Consider the following 22010-nt stretch of genomic DNA (forward strand, 5'->3'; position numbering starts at 1 on the left):
ACTCCGAACTGCGCGACTTCTCCATTTCAACTTCTCTTCTGAGCTGAGTCTCCGAGTCCTCCCGCCCACGAGGTCGGCAAGTTTTGAGCCGCCCGCCAGACCTTGACAAACTTCCAGGTTAGTGTTACACTTTGTTACAGTGAGCATGCACCCCCTCTGTTCTGCTGCTGCCCCCCTCCATTCTGCTGCTGTCCCCCTCCGTTCTGTTGCTCTCCCCCTCCAATTTTCCTCCATGTCCCATCGTTTGTTCTGCTGTCCCCCTCCGTTCTGCTGCTGTCCCCCTTCAGTTTTCCTCCATGTCCCCCTCCGTTCTCCTGCTGTCCCCCTCCAGTTTTCCTCTGCATCCCCCTCCATTCTGCTGCTGTCCCCCTCCAGTTTTCCTCCATGTCCCCCTCCGTTCTGCTGCTGCCCTCCTCCAGTTTTCATCCATGCCCCCCTCTGTTCTGCTGTCCCCTGCCATTCTTCCTCTGTGTCCCCCTCTCTTCTACTGCTGTCCCCATCCGTTCTGCTGCTGCCTTCCTCCATAAAAAGTATCAAAAAACATATTTTTTTGGGTGGGCGAGGTGTTCCTGAATGCCAGTTTGGAAATGTGGTCACCCTAGTCTGAGGATGTGTGTGTCTAGTGACTTAATGATGCATAAGATTCTCCAACATGAATTACTCTAGTAAGTACAAAAACTACCGGCACTATTTATTCAATGGATTTTTCTTCTCATTGTTTTGTCACTTTTGTCTGTGTTTCTTTCACTTGGATGGAGGGTGTGGGCCCTCGGGCCTACCCTGAAGTCTAGGGGCAGGATGCATAGCCATTAGGTTCCATCTTCTTTTCAGGAGGCTTTTTGGCTTGGTGGACCATATTGAGCTTTGCCCCTGTCAGGAAGCTTGCGCCCCGGGGGGGGGTCAGGGTGGAGTCCTAGTTCTTCAGGAGGTGGAATAGAAGCACCCCCTTAAGTGCACTTTTTTATGTATGTTTCTCACATGCACTTTTTTGTACATAAGGTGTTTAGTTTTTGTACACCACTGTGGGTTAAAAAAAAAAAAAACCTCTGCTCATGGGTCTTTTTCCTCTTCCCAACCAGGGGACTCTGTTAGGGAGAGCCCTCGCCAAGTACTTAGAGGACCAGCTTTGACAGGTCCCTAAAAAGTGGGGTCTGCTTGGTTTCAGCCTGGGTAGACCATAGTATGCCTTGCCCCTGTCATGAGCCTGGCATCCAGGGGGCTTCAGGGATTGAGGCCGTTCATTTTGCAGTGATATCACGGTTAATTTTTTTGTTTGCAGGGGAGCGACTATGCACTGCACCCCAAATTCTGCTCATAACTGATTGTGACTATTGCACTTTGCAATTGATTGAAAATATTACTGAAAAATACACTCTATCAGTTATAAATGTAAACAATACGAATTATGACTGGTTCTCTGACATACACACTATATTATTAAAAGTATTGTGATGCCTGCCTTTGCAGGCACATGAACTTAGACAGTCTTAGTCCATAGGGTTTAATATTGAGTTGATCCACCCTTTGCAGCTATAACAGCTTTAACCTCTGGGAAGGCTGTCTACAAAGTTTAGGAGTGTGTGTATGGGAATGTTTCACCGTTCTTCCAGAAGCGCATTTGTGAGGTCAGGCACTGATGTGGACGAGAAGGCCTGGATCGCAGTATGCGCTCTAAATCATCCAAAAGGTGTTCATTCGGGTTGAGGTCAGGACTCTGTGCAGGCCAGTCAAGTTCCTCTGCCCCAAACTCACTCATCCATATCTTTATGAATCTTGCTTTGTGATAGACGCACCCCCCCAGATGGGGGTGACCTCTTGCTGCTGTCTAGTACTCCATTCTCCACTTTTCCCGGCTGACAACTCCTCTCAGGAGCCTGTTACTTCAGCTTATATGGGAGGTCTGCCCCCTGCCAATTCCAGCTGGGGATTGGTCAGGGCTCCTCACATGATCTGCCTGCCACTCCAGTTCTATTCTAGGCCCTGACCCTCTTCCAGAACATTCTCCCTGGAAGCAGAGGAGGAGCCTCAGAACTAGAGCACAGGTGGCCACACCCACTGCTGCACTAACCACTCCCTGCCCCCAGATCAAAACAAGCAGGCCTAGCCTAAAGCATAGGCCTGCCTACATTTACCTGCACTGACAGTTTCCCTGACAAAAATCCTCACTTTAGCACCTACCTATAGTAGAGGGTGCTACATGTGTATGTAGTTATTGACAGAAGAGTGTTATGTGTTCAGAGACCAGTGGGAACAGGTCTTTGTTTGCACCTTTAGTGATGGAAATGGCAATAGATACTGTGTGTGTGACCGCTGGAAGGGTCATTAGCTTTCAGTGCCAGGTGTCACCTCTGGAATCTTTCTGCATAACATGTGAATATCTGGCGCACTGGTACCCAGTGCAGGATCAGGTGAGAATAACAGAGAAGAGGCTGCTTTAGAGGCAAGGTTTGTGTTAAGTGTTAAGGTGCCTAGTTTCACGACTAGGTTTAAGGTTAGGGGGTGGCATGAATGTGTTGAGGCTAAATAAATTTTTCTTTAGGGGTTAGGTTAGGGCTATTTCCAATCACCAGTGGCAGAGTCACTAAGATGAAGCTCACTTCTTCCCTAAGGCCCCTTTCACACTCAAAATAGCGCCTGTATAGCGCCTGAAAAAAAATCTGGCCCCTTTCACTCCAGTGAGAAAGCCGGAGGGCTTTCACACTGGAGCGGTGCGCTAGCAGGATGGTGAAAAAAGTCCTGCTAGCCACATCTTTAGAGCGGTGAAGGAGCGGTGTATTCACCACTCCTAAACTGCTCCTAGCCATTGAAATCAATGGGGCAGCACGGCTATACCGCCGGCAAAGCGCTGCTGAAGTGGTGATTTGCGGGCGGTTTTAACCCTTTTTTCGGCCGCTAGCGGGGCGGTTTTAACCGCCGCTAAAACTGCGCTCAAAATAGCGCCGCTTTACCGCCAACTCCGCTCCCATGAAAGGGGCCTAATGCGCTTTACTCCCCCGCTGACTAAATACCTGCCAAACCTTGTTTATTCATTTAGCTGGTTCAGAAGTGATATAGCAAGAGGTGACTGGTTTGGTTTACACTTGTGCATCTGCATTGTTTATGTTTTTCTCATGTGTTTCCATTGAAGTCTATGGGTCCGCAGATGCAAATTATTGCACCAAAAAAAGCAGCTGTACTTTTTGCAAAGATGCACAGAAAAAAAACAACAAATAATAATAGTCATCCACTTGTCATGTATGGTCACACATCAGCCAATGGGTGTAAACGGGTGCTCAGCAATCCGGACACTGGAGAACAGTCAATACAGAAAATATAAGTATAAGTATATATATATATATATATATATATATATATATATAGTCAGTAAGCAGGGACGCTGTTCAGATTAAGAAGCAGACTTATTAAAAGTCACACAAGCTAAAACAAGTGAAAAACCTGCTCAGAATTGGCTGTACATTATTTACAGAATTACTGTTTACTTTTTGATATTTAGCTTATTCAGTAATATCTGTTGCAAATATAAGAACTGGTCCACGGCAAACTTTCTTCTGGTGCAAATGGTAATAAAAGACATAATCAGTTTCAAAGGACATCAGGGCTGAAAGAAATATGTAGGATGCGGTTATGAATCTTCAGAAAATATGAATGGCCTGCTTGTCTCTGTCTTTAGTACGTGTGTATGTATGTATGTATGTATGTATGTATGTATGTATGTATGTGGGGTAATTTAAAATATCTTGATTCAATTTAAAGTGTTTTTGTACATAAGGAAAAAGTTACAATTTTTGAGTGATAAAAAAAGTTTCTAAACTGTATCTTCCTTGACAGCATTACCCTTGTGGCTTCAGCACTGGATCCTGTAGAATTCAGTTTTTGAATACTGACTTTCTAAACTCAGGATTTACAAACGCTTCAGCTGGCCATAGACAGTTCAATCTGAATTTCAATCCATCTACAGGCAGACTGGTTACATAATTACTAAGGTTGAATAAAGACACCAGTCCATCCTGAGTAAGTGTCTAAAATTGTCCCCATCCCTATACATTGCACACTCACATCAGTCCCTACCCTCAAGGAGCCCACAATCCAAGGTACTCATATTCATATACTAGGGCCAATTTTGGACAGAAGCCAATTAACCTACCTGCATGTCTTTGGAGTATGGGAGGAAACCGGAGTAAACCCACGCAGGTACAGGGAGAACATGCAAACTCCAGGCAGGTAGTGTTGTGGTTGGGATTTGAACCAGCAACCCTTTTTACTGCTAGGCGAGAGTGCTAACCACTACACCACTGCTTTTACTGAGGTAAATCTGTTGACCAACTTCAATACAACTAGCCTGTCTGATTTTTTAATTTTTTTAGCAATTACTGCCGCCGGCTATAGCCAGCAGCAGTAATTATTGTATTCTGATGGAGGGGATACCTTTCACTGTCAGAATACAATAGCACAGCAGATTCCCCAATCAACGCTGAATGTGTTGATAGGGGAAGGAAAAGATCCGGAATACGCTGCACTTCTTCAACTTTTGTTGTATCTTATAAAAACATCATAGACAGTGTGGGGTACAGCTGAAAGTAAAGCATTCCATGCTACAGTTAGCACTTACTCATAACCCCTAGAAACGTACTCATAACCTCTAGACTATGAGTAAGCGCTAAATGTAGTGTGAAACGCGTTAACTTTCAGCTGTACCCCGCACTGTCTGTGATGTTTTATAAGAAGATGCAACAAAGGTTGAAGAAGTGCAGCGTATTCCGGATCTTTTCCTTTCCTGTGTATCTGCAGACGAGCTGTGCTAGCACCTTCACTCTGGGTTGTCAGTAAGTGGACTGTTGATTCCTGGAGCAGCTTTGCCTGTGTAGATAGGGGAATCAAGCTATTTTCTTTCCTATAACTCATGGTTGAGGGAAACAAAATTGCTTAAAGTATGGCCAGCCTTAGGCACCCCTGCTTACCCCTCATGTGACAATGCTCTGCCCTTGGAAAATTTGTTCAGGTGAAAGTGTTACCTTGAGCTTAGTTCCCCTTTATTTTTATACCCTTTAAAATAGTACACGTTTACTTTAGGTTAAAGCAGAACTAAACCCATTGATTTAAAAGTTTCATACAACGGTTGCATTTAAGGCATGCCATGATTGAGAACTATCACAGTTTCTTGTGTTCTTAACCAAACTGTCAAATGGCTGGTGCCAACTAATTACTTCTGCAACACCATGGCAAATGCAGATCAAACAGAAGCCAAGATGGCATCTTCCTTGGCTGTAAAGCATAGGAGGGTTTAGTCCTGTTTCAAAGTATATGTAAAGCCAAACCTTTTTTCAGTTTTAGATAAATTAGGGGAGGGTTCAAATCCATTATCAGGTTTTGTTTGTTGTGTGACCTGTGGGGGAAATTTGCCTTCACTACCTGTTCCTCAAACACAACTGAGAGTGGCAATCTATCCAACTTGAGGGGAAATCCTCTTATAGATTTCACTTGAATATGCATTCCTATTGCAACAGTCCCTCTCACCTCCAGTTCTGGTGACAACTATAAAAATGTATGTTTCCCATCACCTAAAATGGTGACAATGGTCACCAGGACAAAATGTGAGTCCCCCAAGTCAATACACAGACAGCAACAAAAAACCAACAGACATTCTAACTCTTCCTTATTATCTAAAACAACAAATGTTTTTTTATAAAATTGCAGATAAAAGATAAGAAACGCCCAATATTTACAATATTTACCTCCTCATAAATAATTTTCTATTCACTTGAAATATGCTTTTGAAATTGTTTGAAAATCTGACTAGTCAATACCCTAGCACAGTTGGGAATCCTAAAACTAAAGTCTGGTACACGCTCTAGTTTTTTCTTTGCTCAACCCAGTGGGTTGAACGAAGAGAAAAACTGACAGATCGATGTACTAACACAAGCGATGTTGGTGCAATGATCTCCCCCCTGTCAGAATATAATAGCACAGTGGATATTCTGACAGGGGGGAGTTCCCACACACACCAGAATACATTGATTGGCGCCTACAACCATTGACTGCAAGCGCTGATCAGATGCTGCTTTTCCAGCAGGTCCCTTCAACAAAAGCTGGTCATAAGACTTGCTTCAGTCGGACAGACACTTGTACACACTAACTGAATGTCGGCCGGTTGCAACTGAACCTGATGATTTTCGGTCCGTATGTACTCGGTATTAGCTAGAATTGTATTGTCACTGTCGACTAATCAATACTTCTGCCTAAACACACCTCCTGACTGTTGACAGCAGCCACAAAAACCTTCAGCAGAGGTTGCGTTCTAGGGCCCACAGCCAACTCAGCTCATATCTGTCGTAGGTAAGTGTATGAGAACTTTTGTTTAGCATACTACATGTGAGGGCAATGATACATTTATGAAACATCTGACAGGCAGGAAAGCTAGCCATAGATTTTTATATTTTTCTCTCTGCAGGCTGAACAAGAGAAAAATCTACTGATTCCTCCATCAATGGATATGGAGAAGCCTGCACTGTCAGCTATTGTGTTCAACAATCCGACACCCATACAAGATGTCACTGATCCAGACCTGTATGGAACTCCTTTGACTCCAAGTTTAGGTGTTGGCCAAAGTGAGTCCAACCGTACTCTATGAACTCAATATGAAAGGAAGAAGTCACATACTGATGACACCAGATCACATCCAACTTTATTAAACTTAGACAAAGCACCTTGAAGCTCTTCCTAGGACCGCCCTTCTCTAACAATTTACCCAGTAAGGGCTTGATCTTATGAGTTGAAATCAAGCATGTATTGGGTGAAACGTTAAGGAGGGAGACCCTAGGTTCAACCAAAGCACGTTTCCCGTGAAGCAAACAAAGCAATTGCCTGGGGCGGCAATTTTTAGGGGGCGGCATCTGTACAGGGATGATGCCTGCAGCTGCAGGCATCACCCCAGTATCTTTTTTTAGAGCCGGTGGTCGGCTCTCTTATAATAGCAATCGGAGGAGCTTATGAGCCACTCTATTGCTATTACAAGAAGTGGGAGGGGACGTCTCCTCCACCCACCGCCATCCAAGGTTCTCCTGTTCCACGAGGAGACCCAAGCGACCAGCCAACAGTTTTGCTTGGTTTTTCATAACAGTAAACCGAAAGCAACACTGGCGCCAGTTTTGAAAACCAAGATCAGGGTTTTTGAATGCTTTTAAGGGCAGAGGTGGGATTTGAGTTCTTATAGACCCCAGATCTCTCTAAAGAGTACCTGTCACTGTCTATTGCTGTCACAAGGATGTTTACATTCCTTGTGACACCAATAAAAGTGATAAAAAAAATAAATAAAGAAACTATCTAAAAATAAAATAAATATTTCCTACAATGCACGCACGCAAAGGCGAACGCGCATGTCAGTCCTGCATGCACGCAAACAGCAATCATCCCACAAATGCGAGGTATCACTACGAACGTCAGATCATGGGCAGTAATTCTAGCACCAGACGACAATTTAAAGTGGTAACCTGTAAAGGCTTTTAAAGCATCGCCTATACATAGTAAAATATATGTTATTTGCCGCTGTTACTTGGGCGTGTGGAATTTTAACCACTTCAGCCCCAGAAGATTTGGCTGCTGAATGACCGGGTAATTTTTTGAGATTCGACACTGCGTAGCTTTAACTGACAATTACGCGGTCGTGCGATGCTGCACCCAAACAAAATTGACGTCCTTTTTTCCCCACAAGGGCTTTCTTTTGGTGGCATTTGATCTCTCCCCTGTTTTTTATTTTTTTGCACTATAAAAAAAAAAGAGCGTCAATTTTGAAAAAAACACAATATAGTAATTTTTGCTATAATAAATATTTCAATTTTTTTTAAAAAAAGCTAATTTTTTCTCAGTTTAGGCTGATTTTTTCTCAGTTTAGGCAAAAAATTTGCAATAAGCATATATTGATTGGTTTGGGCAAAAGTTATAGCATCTACAAAATAGGGGATAGAGTTATAGTATTTTTATTATTATTATTATTTTTTACTAGTAATGGCGGTGATCTGTGACTTTTATTGGGCCTGCGATTGTATGGCGGACACATCGGTAACTTTTGACACATTTTTGTGACCATTGGCATTTATACAGCGATCAGTGCTATAAAAATGCAGTGATTACTGTAAAAATGTCACTGGCGGGGAAGGGGTTAACACTAGGGGGCGATCAAGGGGTTAACTGTGTTCCCTGTGTGTGTTTCTAACTGTAGGGAAGGGACGGACCTAGAGGAAATGACAGATCGTGGTTCCTAGCTATTAGGAACTCACGATCTGTCACTCCTCACAGAACAGGGATTTGCACGCGCTTGCTATCCCACGTATAGCTACGACGGCTCGTGGGATCGTGCCAAGCTGCCGCCGCATTATGAAGGTGGCTGGTCGGAAAGCGGTTAAAGCAGCTGGGATGGGACAAATTTAGATGGGGGCCACCTGTTTTTAGTCTTGCCCGGGGCAGCACAAAACCAAAATACACCACTGGGATCAACTGCAGGCCTCAGGTTGAATGAGGGCTATGGCTAGCTTTCCTTCCTCTCAGATGTTTCATATATTTATCATTGCCTTGACATTTAACATGTTAATAAAAGTTCTCATACACTTACCCATGACTGATATGGGCTCAGTTGGCTGTAGGCCCTAGATCAGAGTCTCAGCTGGAGGTTGTTAGGTTTCTCCTAATTCATAAAAATAAACTGTAAGGAAAAACATGATGAAAAGCATTTGCTATACAAGTCTTTTCACTGAGATAATGATGATGGTGCAATGATTATGATGAAGGCAACAGAAAATAAAGCAGAAAACATACTAGTGACATAAGGTAAAACATTCCCCATGAGATATATGGCTCCGCCCACACTGACTCCACTTTTAACTGAAATATCACTTTTAAGCAAACAGACTTAATATACAATAATGTATCTTTTCCTTTCTTTGACATCAAAGGTGTATCATTTGTAGAACTTTGATGGCATCATTGCACAACGTACCACACAGATTAAGATATATATTTTCCAATAGGAACGCTGAATTTGCACATGCCTAGGGGGCCCCTGGTTTAGATCTACATCGTTCTCCCCTAGGCCTTTGGCTAAGACACTGGTTACAGTCCTTTTAAATGTAGCCAATATTATTACATCAAGGGCTAATTAAAATACTTCCATGCATGTCCTCTAATCCATCAAGTAAATACTAATCACATACTCATTTTCTGCCATTCAGCAATATGTTACTGCAGTGATTTATAGTGAAAGAATTACGTAAAAGGAAACACATGCTTGCAGTATCACACGGTTATAGTGGAAGTTCATCTTAGCAGCTCAAAAGATGTTTTTGTATCTGTATGGATCTGTTCTAGCTGAAGAAAAAAAAGCATAATATACTTTCTATTTAAATTAAAGGGTAACTCCACTTTGTGGGAAAACCAGCCACTTGTGTCTTCGCATTACTCCATTCCTCATGAAGTGGTAAGGTGAGATATGTATGTGGCGGTTTCTTACGATACAAGTCTTTCGTAACTTCCGACCAGGCAAGGACAACGTTCAACATTTTACTTAAGAAAGGTACAAATAATGCCGCCTACACACGATCGGAATTCTCGTCGGTTTTCCCGACGGAATTACGCTCAAGCTGTCTTGCCTACACACGGTCACACCAAATTCCGATCGTTTAGAACGTGGTGACATACAACACGTACGACGGGACTAAAAAAAGGAAGTTCAATAGCTAGTAGCCAATAGCTTCCCTCTCGCAGTTGAATCTGAGCATGCGTGATTGTTGGCGTGTTGGAATTGCATACACACGATCGGAATTTCCGATAGAAAGTTTTTCCGTCTGAAAAATTGAGAACATGCTACCAATTTTTGGCTGGCGGAAATTCAGACAGCTAAATTCCGATGGAGCATACACACGGTCGCATTTTCCGATGAAAAGCTCTCATCTTTTTCTGGCTGGAATTCCGATCGTGTGTACGCAGCATTAGACATCTTTCCCCTCGCTTTCTGTTCTTACATTGGTCACCAGGACAAACAGTGCAGTGAATCCCCAAAGGAGACACAGACCACAATAAAAACAGGACAAAGGTTCTAACCCTTCACATTAGCCAAAACAAACAGAAACTGATTTGCCTTTACATATACTGTACATACACTATGGGGTTTAATTACTAAAGGCAAATCCACTTTGCACTACAAGTGGAAGTGCAGTGGCTGTAGCTCTGAGGGGGACATTCAAGGAAAAAAAAAACAGCATTTTTGCTTGTACATGATTGGATGATAAAAACAGCAGCGCTTCCCCTCATTTCAGATCTTCCCCTCAGATCTAAAGCTTTTATCCATGATTGGATATGTTTTATCATCCAATCATGTGCAAGCTAAAATGCTGTTTTTTATTTTCCTTGCATGTCCCCCTCGGATCTACAGCGACTGCACTTCCAAGTGCACTTGTAGTGCAAAGTAGATTTGCCTTTAGTAAGTCTACCCCTATATTACCAAAAATATTGGGATTCCTGCCTTTACACGCACATGAAATTTAATGGCATCCCAGTCTTAGTCCGTAGGGCTCAATATTGAGTTGGCCCACCCTTTGCAGCTATAACAGCATCAATTCTTCTGGGAAGGCTGTCCGCAAGGTTTAGTAGTGTGTCTATGGGAATGTGTGACCATTCTTCCAGAAGCGCATTTGTGCACTGGTCCAAATCATTTGGTGGAGGGGGGATTATTTTTCAGGGGTTGGGCTTGGCCCCTTAGTTCCAGTGAAGGGAACTCTTAAGGCACCCATATACCAAGACATTTTGGACAATTTCCTGCTTCCAACTTTGTGGGAACACTTTGGGGATGGCCTCTTCCTGTTCCAACATGACTGTGCACCAGTGCACAAAGCAAGGTCCATAAAGACATGGATGAGAGAGTTTGGGGTGGAACTTGAACTTGACTGGCCTGCACAGGGTCCTGACCTCAACCCGATAGAACACCTTTGGGATGAATTAGAGCTGAGACTGCGAGCCAGGCCTTCTCGTCCAACATCTGTGCCTGGCCTCACAAATGTGCTTCTGGAAAAATGGTCAAACATTCCCATAGACACACTCTTAAGTCTTGTGGACAGCCTTCCCAGAAGATTTGGAGCTGTTATAACTGCAAAGGGTGGGCCAACTCAATATTGAACTCTACGGACTGACTGGGATGCCATTAAAGTTTATGTGCGTGTAAAGACAGGCGTCCCAACACTTTTGGTAATATATTGTATATACTTTATATCAGGCACCTAAGGCAACTTTATGCACCCTATGCAGCTTGTAGCCTGTATAGTGTGATGTAATAGTGTGTACTGCAAGGTAGTGCTATTAACAAAATGTCGACTCTACACAGGCTTAAACATTAGCAGATAAATGTTAACCTTTACAAGCAAATGATGGTTGTGCTTGTACATTGTAATAAAGCAGCAAACACATTTATAGAGCCCCATAATACATTGTTATATCTAAAGTCCCAATAAATCTATGTTAATCTACATTAAAATCTGGATATTCAACTTCAGCTGCCTGCTCAGTCTCTCCACTTCCTGGCATCACTTATTTTATTAACTACACCAGCTGGAGGAAAAAGAATTGTCACTTCGGAAGAATGTCCTACACTGAAGGCAAGAGTGTCAGCTGATAGTCTATAGAATAGCATAGCTCTGAAAGAAACATTTTTGACAATACATATTAAAAAAAAGTAATAATTAACATCAAGCCAATTAATGAATACAATATTTTAAAACTAATACAATTTTCTTTTCAAAAAAGGTAAATTTACAACCATTAAAGTAGAACTATAGGAAAACTTAAAGCGGGAGTCCGCCGGGAGTTCCGCCATTTTTTTTTTTAGAAGCCAGCAGCTACAAATACTGCAGCTGCTGACTTTTAAAATAAGGACACTTACCCGCCCAGCGCGCCCGCGATGTCGGCACCCGAAGCCGATCTCTCGATCGTCGCTGCCGCCGCCATCTTGGGTATGGGAATCAGGAAGTGGAGCCTTTCGGCTTCATTTCCCGGTTCCCTACTGCGCATGCGCGAGTCACGCTGCGCAATAAGGATGGACCCGCTGCCTCTGGGATCTGTGTGGTTCCCAGCAGGCAGCGGGGGACTTTCGGAAAGGGGCGTAGATTCACGCCCCTTTCCGCAGAGAGCTATTCCGGAAGTGGGTGCAGATGCCTGTACTGTACAGGTACCTGCACCCCCTCCCCCCTGAAAGGTGCCAATTGTGGCGCCGGAGGGGGGGAGGATTCCAATGAGCGGAAGGTCCACTTTAGGGTGGACCTTCGCTTTAAGTAAGGGAGGGTTTTAATTCCTGTCAAGTTTTTGGCCATCTGTGTCCCATTGGGGAAGTTTTCCCTCACTTCCTGTGCAATAGTCAAAATAGGAAGTGAGAGGAAACCCATCCAAAGTGAGGGACTGCCTGGTTGTCAGAATCCAGAACAACAAAGTGTGGTCCTGCAACCCCTATATTACTTCTAGGATATAGAAAAGGTCCACCTGTGCCAAGACCGCAGCTAGACAGGCTGCCCACATACAGGTATGTATTAAAATAATGAAAGGTTGGCACCAAGGAATTAAATGCATAGTCATTACATACCCATTGGGATACAAAGGGATTCTATACGCAACAGATGCTGATGCATTTCTACCCTTACACTAAAGTCTTGTACACAAAATCGGATTTTCCGCAGACAAAACCTCAGACTTTTGTCCGAAGACGTGTGCCTGGATTTTGTTATACAAACTATACACAACTGTCGGCCAACAAACACGAATGTAGTGACGTACTAGATGTACTAAAAGCCGAAAAAGTGAAAGTTCAAGTGTCAGGCCGCGTACACACGCGGGGACTGTTCGGCCAACTTTGTCCGCTGAACAGTGTTTCGGCGGACAGTCCGCCCGTGTGTGGGCTTTCAGCGGACAGTTTCAGCGAACAGTCCACTGAACAAGGTTTTTCGGAAATTCCGAAAAACTGTCCGCTGAAACTTTGTTTCAGCGAACAGTCCCCTCGTGTGTAGGCTTGTTCGTCAAACTAAGTTCCGCGCATGCTCAGAAAGGATTTACACGCCGAAAGTTATAATGCAGTGTATAGGACGTCGTATTTTTCGTCCCGTCGTACGTGCCATTCACGTCATCGCGCACGGTTTCAGCAAACTGTTCGTTCGTCGTGTGTGGCCATGTCCGTCCATGCTAATTTTGAGCGGACTGTTTGCTGAAACTGTTTGACGGACAAAGTTGGGCGAACAGTCCCTGCGTGTGTACGCGGCCTCAGGCACCACCATTTGGGCTCATTCTGCTAATTTCCTGTTAGTAGAAGTTTTGGTGAGTGTTGATTCGCACTTTTAATTTCGCACTTTTCAGTTCGTCTCAGTTCAGATGTTCGTCAACCAGCCATGTTGCAGAATCGGAGGAGATAATGTGTTGTTTATTATTGGCCTTGCAGTTATTGCTTTGACTCAAGTCCAGTCCAGAAATAGGAGGAGGATTTCTTGGACCAAAAATTTGGTTGCTTTATCAATCGTGACCAATTATGTCATATGCCTTTGCTGCAGGAGCTCCAGGAGAATAATCCGGAATGATTTTCTGAATTATCTCCAGATGACATACCCCTACTTGCACCAACTGGCATTGTTGACCCCCTATATTAAGAAGCAGGACACATGCATGAGGCTTTTATTTTATTTTTTGGTTGAATAATAATGATTAGTTATATTTTCTATATTTTTGGATGCATAGAATGCAATTTTTGGTTAAGTTCTATTGGCATATAGCATGTGTAATTTTATTTGTTTTCTTTTTTTAATGCACAATAACAAACTTGTGGAGAATAATACCTGGCTATGTGTTTTACTTCAAATGACAGTTTGGAAGTAGGCAGTTACATTTTAAAAAATACAACACCAACATAGTTGTATCTTTGATCTTAAAAACTACGGGATAATGGGGTTGTGGTAACTAACACCAAAATAAAAATAACAAGCATAATAATATTATTCTTGATATCACTAGAAAAAAAAGCCTTTTAAAATTTGTTTGCAATAACTCCATCAGTATCACCAGCAAAGCAGCTTCATTATTATCCCATTACACAAGAAGAGAATTGTGCGCTGCATTTCGAGATTTCCTAATTTGCCACGTCACGAATGTTAATTCTCCATTATGAATGCTAGTTTAGACCGACCACTTCTGGCTCGTCCTTGCTTCCAAGCATGTGTGTTTGTACTTTGGACTTTTGTCCAACAGACTTGTGTACACATGCTTGGAAAATCAGACAACAGACATTTATCCGCTGAAAATTTTAAAGCCTGCCATCCAACATTTGTCTGCGGAAAATCCAACAATTGTCCGATACAGCGTACACAAGGTTGGATTTTCCGCCAAAAGCCTGTCATCACACAATTCCCATTGGAAAATCCGATCGTGTGTACGAGGCCTAAGGGATAGGACACTTTTGTATCTCGATGGGTATGTAATAAATAACTTTTTATTTGAACTTAATTCTCGGGTGACGACCTTTCACCAGGATCACCAGAAATAGTGCCCTCATTGGACGATTTTATCCTATACTATAAATCCTATATAAGAATTATCCTATACTTTCAGTGATAATGGTAAACATGACAAATAGAGAGGGTGAATCTTCCTAGGAGGTCACGGGCAACAATAAAAACCTGAAAAGTGTTCTAATCCCTCTCCACTCTATCCAAAATGAAAAGAAAAATGTTGCTTTGTTTTATACTTTAAGTTTAAAATTTATAACATGGAGACATTCATTATGACTACAGTAAAATGTGCATACGTACTCAAAATGAAGTGTGATATCCGTGGCAAGGATGGACTGCTTCAGAAGCTGCATGAGGTCGCTGTACTGGTGCGATGACAGGTTGGAGAAAATGTTGTGCCCCTGCAACACAAAAGCTACAAAAAATAAATAACTAATGATATAGGCATGTACATGTCTGAAGACTAATGGTGTGTTAATCATACACATATGGTTGCATAGAAGCATGTGGTTGAGGCCATTTTCAGATGCCTTTTCAAGGGTGTCTTATTCTTTCTGCTGAATTTTTTCATTTATTTTAAATGAAGGACAATAGAGAAAGAACATTGCAGTCACTCTAAAACAACAAGGGGTGAAACTCTCTAGCAATAGATAACAGTGTATAAAATTCTTAAGCCATCATTCACATTGGAGCAACTTATAATCCGATTTGACAGGTCAAATTTCATGACAAGTTGCAGCCTATTGCCGGCAATGGCACTGTTCAAATCAGTGCAACGCCGACTTTGCAGTGCCACACTGATTTGCAAAATGAGTTCCTGTACTACTTTTGGCGATTTCGGGTGCGACTTGAATAGACATCTGTGAATGAAGCAGCACAGCTGTCTTACAAGTCACACCCAAAGTTGCGCTGACATGCTGCTTTGAAATCGTGCAATTTCAGATGAACTCGCACAATTTCAACACTGCAGTCAATGTGAATGAGGGCTTGTAGCTCTATAGCAGTGATGGCAAACCTTGGCACCCCAGATGTTTTGGAACTACATTTCCCATGATGCTCATGCACTCTGCAGTGTAGTTGAGCATCATGGGAAATGTAGTTAAAAAACATCCGGGGTGCCAAGGTTCACCATCACTGCTCTATAGAAATGGGAAGCAGTGTTTAAAATCCTTTATGACCCTTTTGCACTGTCGTGCTTTAACACACATGTTGCAATGCGCTAAAATGCATGTGTCCAACCTCCTCAAAATAAAAGTGTATGTTCCCATCTCAGAGCTGCAATGCATTTTAGTACGTTGAGAGGCCCATAGAAGTCAATGATACGTTATAAAAATGCATATAACATGCATTTTGATGTGCTGGCAACATGTATTAATAAGCCTTAGCCAATGGCTGTTGCTATCCACTCCAAATTCTTAATTTAAACCGTTTTCAAAACGCCCATCAATGTAAAGGAAATGGCACATGGTTACCAGGCAATGCACCTGAATTAATGCTACAAAAACCTGCACCCAGGGGCGGACTGACCATTGGGCCACTCGGGCACTGCCCGAGGGCCCCGTGCCACTATGGGGCTCCATCAGGGTTGCCAGCCTCAGTAAAACCAGGGAAAGTGTGTAAAAATCTGTGTTTTTTTTACATCTGTCTCTGAAATGTCCCTTACCAACATCCTTTTGGTCTAAAAATCCTTAGATAATAGCTACCCCACCTCTCCAGTACCTTCTCAGCCAATAGAAACATGTCTGTGTATACTGTGTGATTGTATACTGTGTGTGTGTGTGTGTTTGTGTATACTGTGTGGCCCCATAATGTCTGATTGCCTGGGGGCCCCATAATCTCCTATTGTCCGGGGGCCCCATGAGTTGTCAGTCCGCCCCTGCCTGCACCTCTACACACATGCATAGATAGAAATGGGCCCTTATGCTGCGTACACATAATCGGAATTTCAGCCAGCAAAAGACCGATGAGAGCTTTTCATTGGAAAAGGCGACCGCATGTATGCTCCATCGGAATTTAACTGGCTGAATTCCCGCCAGCAAAAATTTGAGAGCATGCTCTCAATTTTCCCGATTGTGTGTATGCAATTCCAACGTGCAAAAACTCACACATGCTCAGATTCAACTACAAGACGGAAGCTATTGGTTACTGGCTATTGAACTTCCTTTTTCTAGTCCCGTCGTACGTGTTGTGCGACACCGCGTTCTTGACGGTTGGAATTTGGTGTGACCGTGTGTAGGCAAGACAGCTTGAGCGGAATTCCGTCAGGAAAACCATCAGAGCTTTTTCCCACCATAATTCCGATCGTGTGTACGCGGCATTAGACAAGATCTGACTTCCAGGTTCTTATTGGGATATAGGAAGCCAGTTGGTGGATGCATTAACTAGCCCTCTCATAACTGAAATACTAATTCTGGTTACACTGGCACCTGTACTGATGATACGTTATTTCAATGTAAAATTCAGTAGAATCCTCATACATCTCCTGAGCTCGAGGCATACTCTAATTTCATGGTGCCCAACCTGTGGCCCTTTGGCACTTATTGTGTAACCTTTGGGGTCCCAGAAGACAGTAATCTAAGTTTTTGTTACCCAGGCCAGGAAGGGAAAAATATTCTTTCAAGTGGGTTGTATTATTTAAATGGTTTGGTTTGTTTCTTTCATCTCTGCTGTCCATCCATTTTTGTTTACTCTGATCTTTTTTTAATGGATCTTTTCTGAGAATAATACCAAATTTAGCACGTCATTTTTTTTTAAGGGGCTGCAGGAAGCAGCCAACTTTTTTTCCGCACAAATCCTTTGATTTCTTAGTCGAAGTTTGTTGAGCCAGGTAGTGTTGGCGGGGCCACTCGCAGCTCCAATTTTGGATGGTTCACCAGAATCAGCCAAAATGTAAGCTATGTATAGTCAGTTTAAAACCATATTCCAGGCACAACAAAAACTATTCTTGCAGTTCCCCCTTCTCAATGCACTGCAAGGCTTAAATGCTTGTTAATTCTAGGGGTGCATGAATAATGTGTAATGCATACCATTTTCCTCTTTCCTCCAGAAATGCAACCAGTCTTTTGAAGCCTCCTCTCTATGACATCCCTGACCATGGTTGTGCTCCTACCTCTTCAATGTGTAATGCAGAATTAACAAACAGCCTTGCATTGTACATGATGATGCTGAGGGAACACAGACCTGAGCTTCAGGGAGAAGAGGAGAATGAATGAATGAATGAAATACTTGTATAGCGCACAATGCGAACTGAATCGCCTCTAGGCTGGAGCCTCCCAGAGCAGGCCAAAGGATACAGCTACAACCTAGGCATAAGGAGCATTTAAAGTGGTATTAAAGGTTCGGCTTAAAAAAAAAAAAAAAAAAAAAAGATAACAAACATGTCATACTTACCTGCTCTGTGCATTGGTTTTGCACAGAGCAGCCCCACTGCTCTTCTTCTTGGGTTCCCGCTGGCAATCCTGGATCCTCCCCCTTGACCAGTACCTCCATAGCAAGCTACTTGTACGTGCTCATTCCCGAGCCTTGCTTTATGCGTCCATAAGACATATAGAGCTGCGGCTCGGCCCTGCCCTGCTCTCTCCTCATTGGCACACTACCTGTGATTGACAGCAGTGGAAGCCAGTAGGTTCAGCTGCTTACTCAGCCAACGAGGAGAGGGAGTCTTAGGACAGTCAAGGCTCTCGATCACATCGCTGGATTGAGAGGGGGCTCAGGTGATTTAATAAAGGGTGCTGTGGGGGGAGCAGCACACGGGTGGCTTTTTACCACCATGCTTAGAACCTTTACAACCACTTTAAACCTTGTTTTACAGAAAGCCAACTGCAAGAATATATTTTGTCTAATTCCCGAAGTTAGGTTTTAAGACAGCCTTATGTAGCATTACATTTGTCATGGCAGGGATTCCCTATATTAAAAAAGCTGGCCACCATGCTCTACTTAGTACAGTCTTAGAAAATACATTTTTTTGAAAACCACTCTGTTTTATCAGGAACTTCAGTTCTTGCTTTTTCTTTATATATATATATATTACGCAAAGTTTAAAGTGAACGTGTCAGGGTCTAAAAAGCCATTCAGCTAACAATTCTGTGCACCAGCAGCATAATGTCTACAAGTATCTATATTAATCTCCCAATCAAACTCGCTTTAGGAGAGAGCTATACAAGCACAGTCATGTGTGATGCTCTTATTAGCACAACACAATCACAAACATTCTTCAGCCTGTTCAGTCACTGTAAAGCACCACGCTCCTCGCTGTGCTGTGATGAATGTACATTAGGCGATCACTGGAATCCCTATCTTCATCTACACAAAAACAATTTCATGAACATAAAGCTGCTCAGAAGAAAAATTCCAGTGACTGAGGTTGGATTTAGCTTTATACAAGCGCATTCTGAAAGACATTGCACAGAACAGAGAACAGCCAGCACAATTTCAGTTTAATAAAGCAGTCAAATTGTCCCTAGAAATATTTTTTGTTTTATTAGTTTCAATGGGTTTCTACACTTTGTGCATCCACTTTTTGCTGCATGTAGTATAAGCGCCTTTCATCAGCAGCAAAAAAAGCTTGAACTTTTTAAAGGATGAGTCCAATATTTGCATTCTGGGTAGATGTTTGTAGGCAGGTAGAGGTCTCCTTTAAGGATTGCTCCTCCTACTGGTGAAGTGTCTTACATGGTTGCCCCTATCTAAGGTGGGTCGGAGCCAGAGCAGATGAGTTCTGGGACAGAGATCTGCAATAGAAGGTTCGACTGATGTTTCCTCTTGCTCCCCTCTTCAAAAGAGGGGTGGTCACCAGATTGCAGAGATTTATCTAAGAGGACTAAAGCTGCTCATACATGGCTGAACATAGAAAACTGACCCGATTCTCAGGAATCCTCACCCCTGGGTCATTGTGAGACTTCCCTGCCTCCCAACTGTCAGAATGCACTGATCAGTGTAGATCAGCTGATTGAACTTTTCTAGTAGTCCCATTTGTGGGAAGTCAATCGATAGACTGGGAATAGCCATACATACATGGATCAAAATTCAGCCGCTTCCAGTGGAACCAGACAAATGCCAATGAATGTATTGCCAGCTTAAGAGGAAGAGTAATATCCTCACGTCAAGTTCCATAATGCTCCTGAATGCTAATTTAAACAGTGAATGCTGAACTTAGGCAAGCCATGATTTGGAAACTATTGACACCATTATCTGGACTGTTCTGTTTTGTTGTCTTATGCAAGTAAATTAGTTTGATTGCAACCAAAAGCCTCTGTGTTATGATCTGATGGAATAATGTCCTGTATACAGCCAATACCTGGGTAGTAGAGAGAGTTACAGTGCCTTGCGAAAGTATTCGGCCCCCTTGAACTTTTCAACCTTTTGCCACATTTCAGGCTTCAAACATAAAGATATAAAATTTTTATTTTTTGTGAAGAATCACCAACAAGTGGGACACAATTGTGAAGTGGAACGAAATCTATTGGATTTTTGAAACTTTTTTAACTAATAAAAAAATGAAAAGTGGGGCGTGCAAAATTATTCGGCCCCCTTGCGTTAATACTTTGTAGAGCCACCTTTTGCTGCGATTACAGCTGCAAGTCGCTTGGGGTATGTCTCTATCAGTTTTGCACATCGAGAAACTGAAATTCTTGCCCATTCTTCCTTGCAAAACAGCTCGAGCTCAGTGAGGTTGGATAGAGAGTGTCTGTGAACAGCAGTTTTCAGCTCTTTTCGCAGATTCTCGAATGGATTCAGGTCTGGACTTTGACTTGGCCATTCTAACACCTGGATACGTTTATTTGTGAACCATTCTTTTGTAGATTTTGCTGTATGTTTGGGATCATTGTCTTGTTGGAAGATAAATCTTCATCCCAGTTTCAGGTCTTTTGCAGACTCCAACAGGTTTTCATCCAGAATGGTCCTGTATTTGGCTGCATCCATCTTCCCCTCAATTTTAACCATCTTCCCTGTCCCTGCTGAAGAAAAGCAGGCCCAAACCATGATGCTGCCACCACCATGTTTGACAGTGGGGATGGTGTGTTGAGGGTGAGGAGCTGTGTTGCTTTTACGCCAAACATATCGTTTTGCATTGTGGGCAAAAAGTTCGATTTTGGTTTCATCTGACCAGAGCACCTTCTTCCACATGTTTGGTGTGTCTCCCAGGTGGCTTGTGGCAAACTTTAGACGAGACTTTTTATGGATATCTTTGAGAAATGGCTTTCTTCTTGCCACTCTTCCATAAAGGCCAGATTTGTGCAGAGACTCTTCCACCTCAGCTGTAGTTCTCTGCAGTTCATCCAGAGTGATCATGGGCCTCTTGGCTGTATCTCTGATCAGTCTTCTCCTTGTCTGAGCTGAAAATTTAGAGGGAAGATCAGGTCTTGGTAGATTTGCAGTGGTCTGATATTCCTTCCATTTCAAAATGATCGCTTGCACCGTGCTCCTTGGGATGTTTAAAGCTTGGGAAATCTTTTTGTATCCAAATCCGGCTTTAAACTTCTCCACAACAGTATTACGGACCTGCCTGGTGTGTTCCTTGGTCTTCATGATGCTCTCTGCGCTTTCAACAGAACCCTGAGACTATCACAGAGCAGGTGCATTTATACAGAGACTTGATTACACACAGGTGGATTCTATTTATCACCATCGGTCATTTAGGACAACATTGGATCATTCAGAGATCCTCGCTGAACTTCTGGAGTGAGTTTGCTGCACTGAAAGTAAAGGGGCTGAATAATTTTGCACGCACCACTTTTCAGTTTTTTATTTTCTAAAAAAGTTTAAATTATCCAATAGATTTTGTTCCACTTCACAATTGTGTCCCACTTGTTGGTGATTCTTCACAAAAAATTAAAATTTTATATCTTTATGTTTGAAGCCTGAAATGTAGCAAAAGTTCAAGGGGGCCGAATACTTTCACAAGGCACTGTATGTGCTTTACTGGTGCAAGACTGGTTGGTACTTGAGTGGTTGCCTGATGGTGAGAGAGAAATCCCGTGTGCAGCACATGTCAGGTGGCTCAGGCCCCCTTGGCCAGGATTTCTGGAGTTTTTGCCTGCACTACATGTCAAACATAGACCTACAGTGGGGACGGAAAGTATTCAGACCCCCTTACATTGATTCTCATTTGCTCTGACATGCAATGTGAGCTGTTAGGTCTTGTATAGACAGGTGTGTGGCTTTCCTAATCCAATCAGTATAATCAAACACAGCTGGACTCAAATGAAGGTGTAGATCTCAACAATGATCAGAAGAAATGGGCATCACCTGAGTTAAATATGAGTGTCACAGCAAAGGGTCTGAATACTTAGGACCATGTGATATTTCAGTTTTTCTTTTTTAATAAATCTGCAAAAATGTCAACAATTCTGTGTATTTCTGTCAATATGGGGTGCTGTGTGTACATTAATGAGGAAAAAAATGAACTTAAATGACTTTAGCAAATGGCTGCAATATAAAAAAGAGTGAAAAATGTAAGGTGGTCTGAATACTTTCTGTCCCCACTGTATG

The 22010-nt window shown here is 42.7% G+C and overlaps 1 protein-coding gene across 1 annotated transcript in view; it reads right to left on the reverse strand.

Moving 5' to 3' along the window:
* The window catches only part of PDE11A (phosphodiesterase 11A), an 899055-nt gene that overhangs the window by 115810 nt on the left and 761235 nt on the right, over positions 1-22010 (reverse strand). The window contains exon 15 of the mRNA XM_077448090.1: positions 14820-14920. Coding sequence (XP_077304216.1) covers positions 14820-14920 — 101 coding nt within the window. The remainder of the gene's footprint in view (positions 1-14819; positions 14921-22010) is intronic.

Source organism: Lithobates pipiens, unplaced genomic scaffold, assembly GCF_037356315.1.
Source record: "Lithobates pipiens isolate NorthernLeopardFrog02 unplaced genomic scaffold, aLitPip1_a1.2 Scaffold_22, whole genome shotgun sequence".
NCBI classification, from domain to species: domain Eukaryota; kingdom Metazoa; phylum Chordata; class Amphibia; order Anura; family Ranidae; genus Lithobates; species Lithobates pipiens.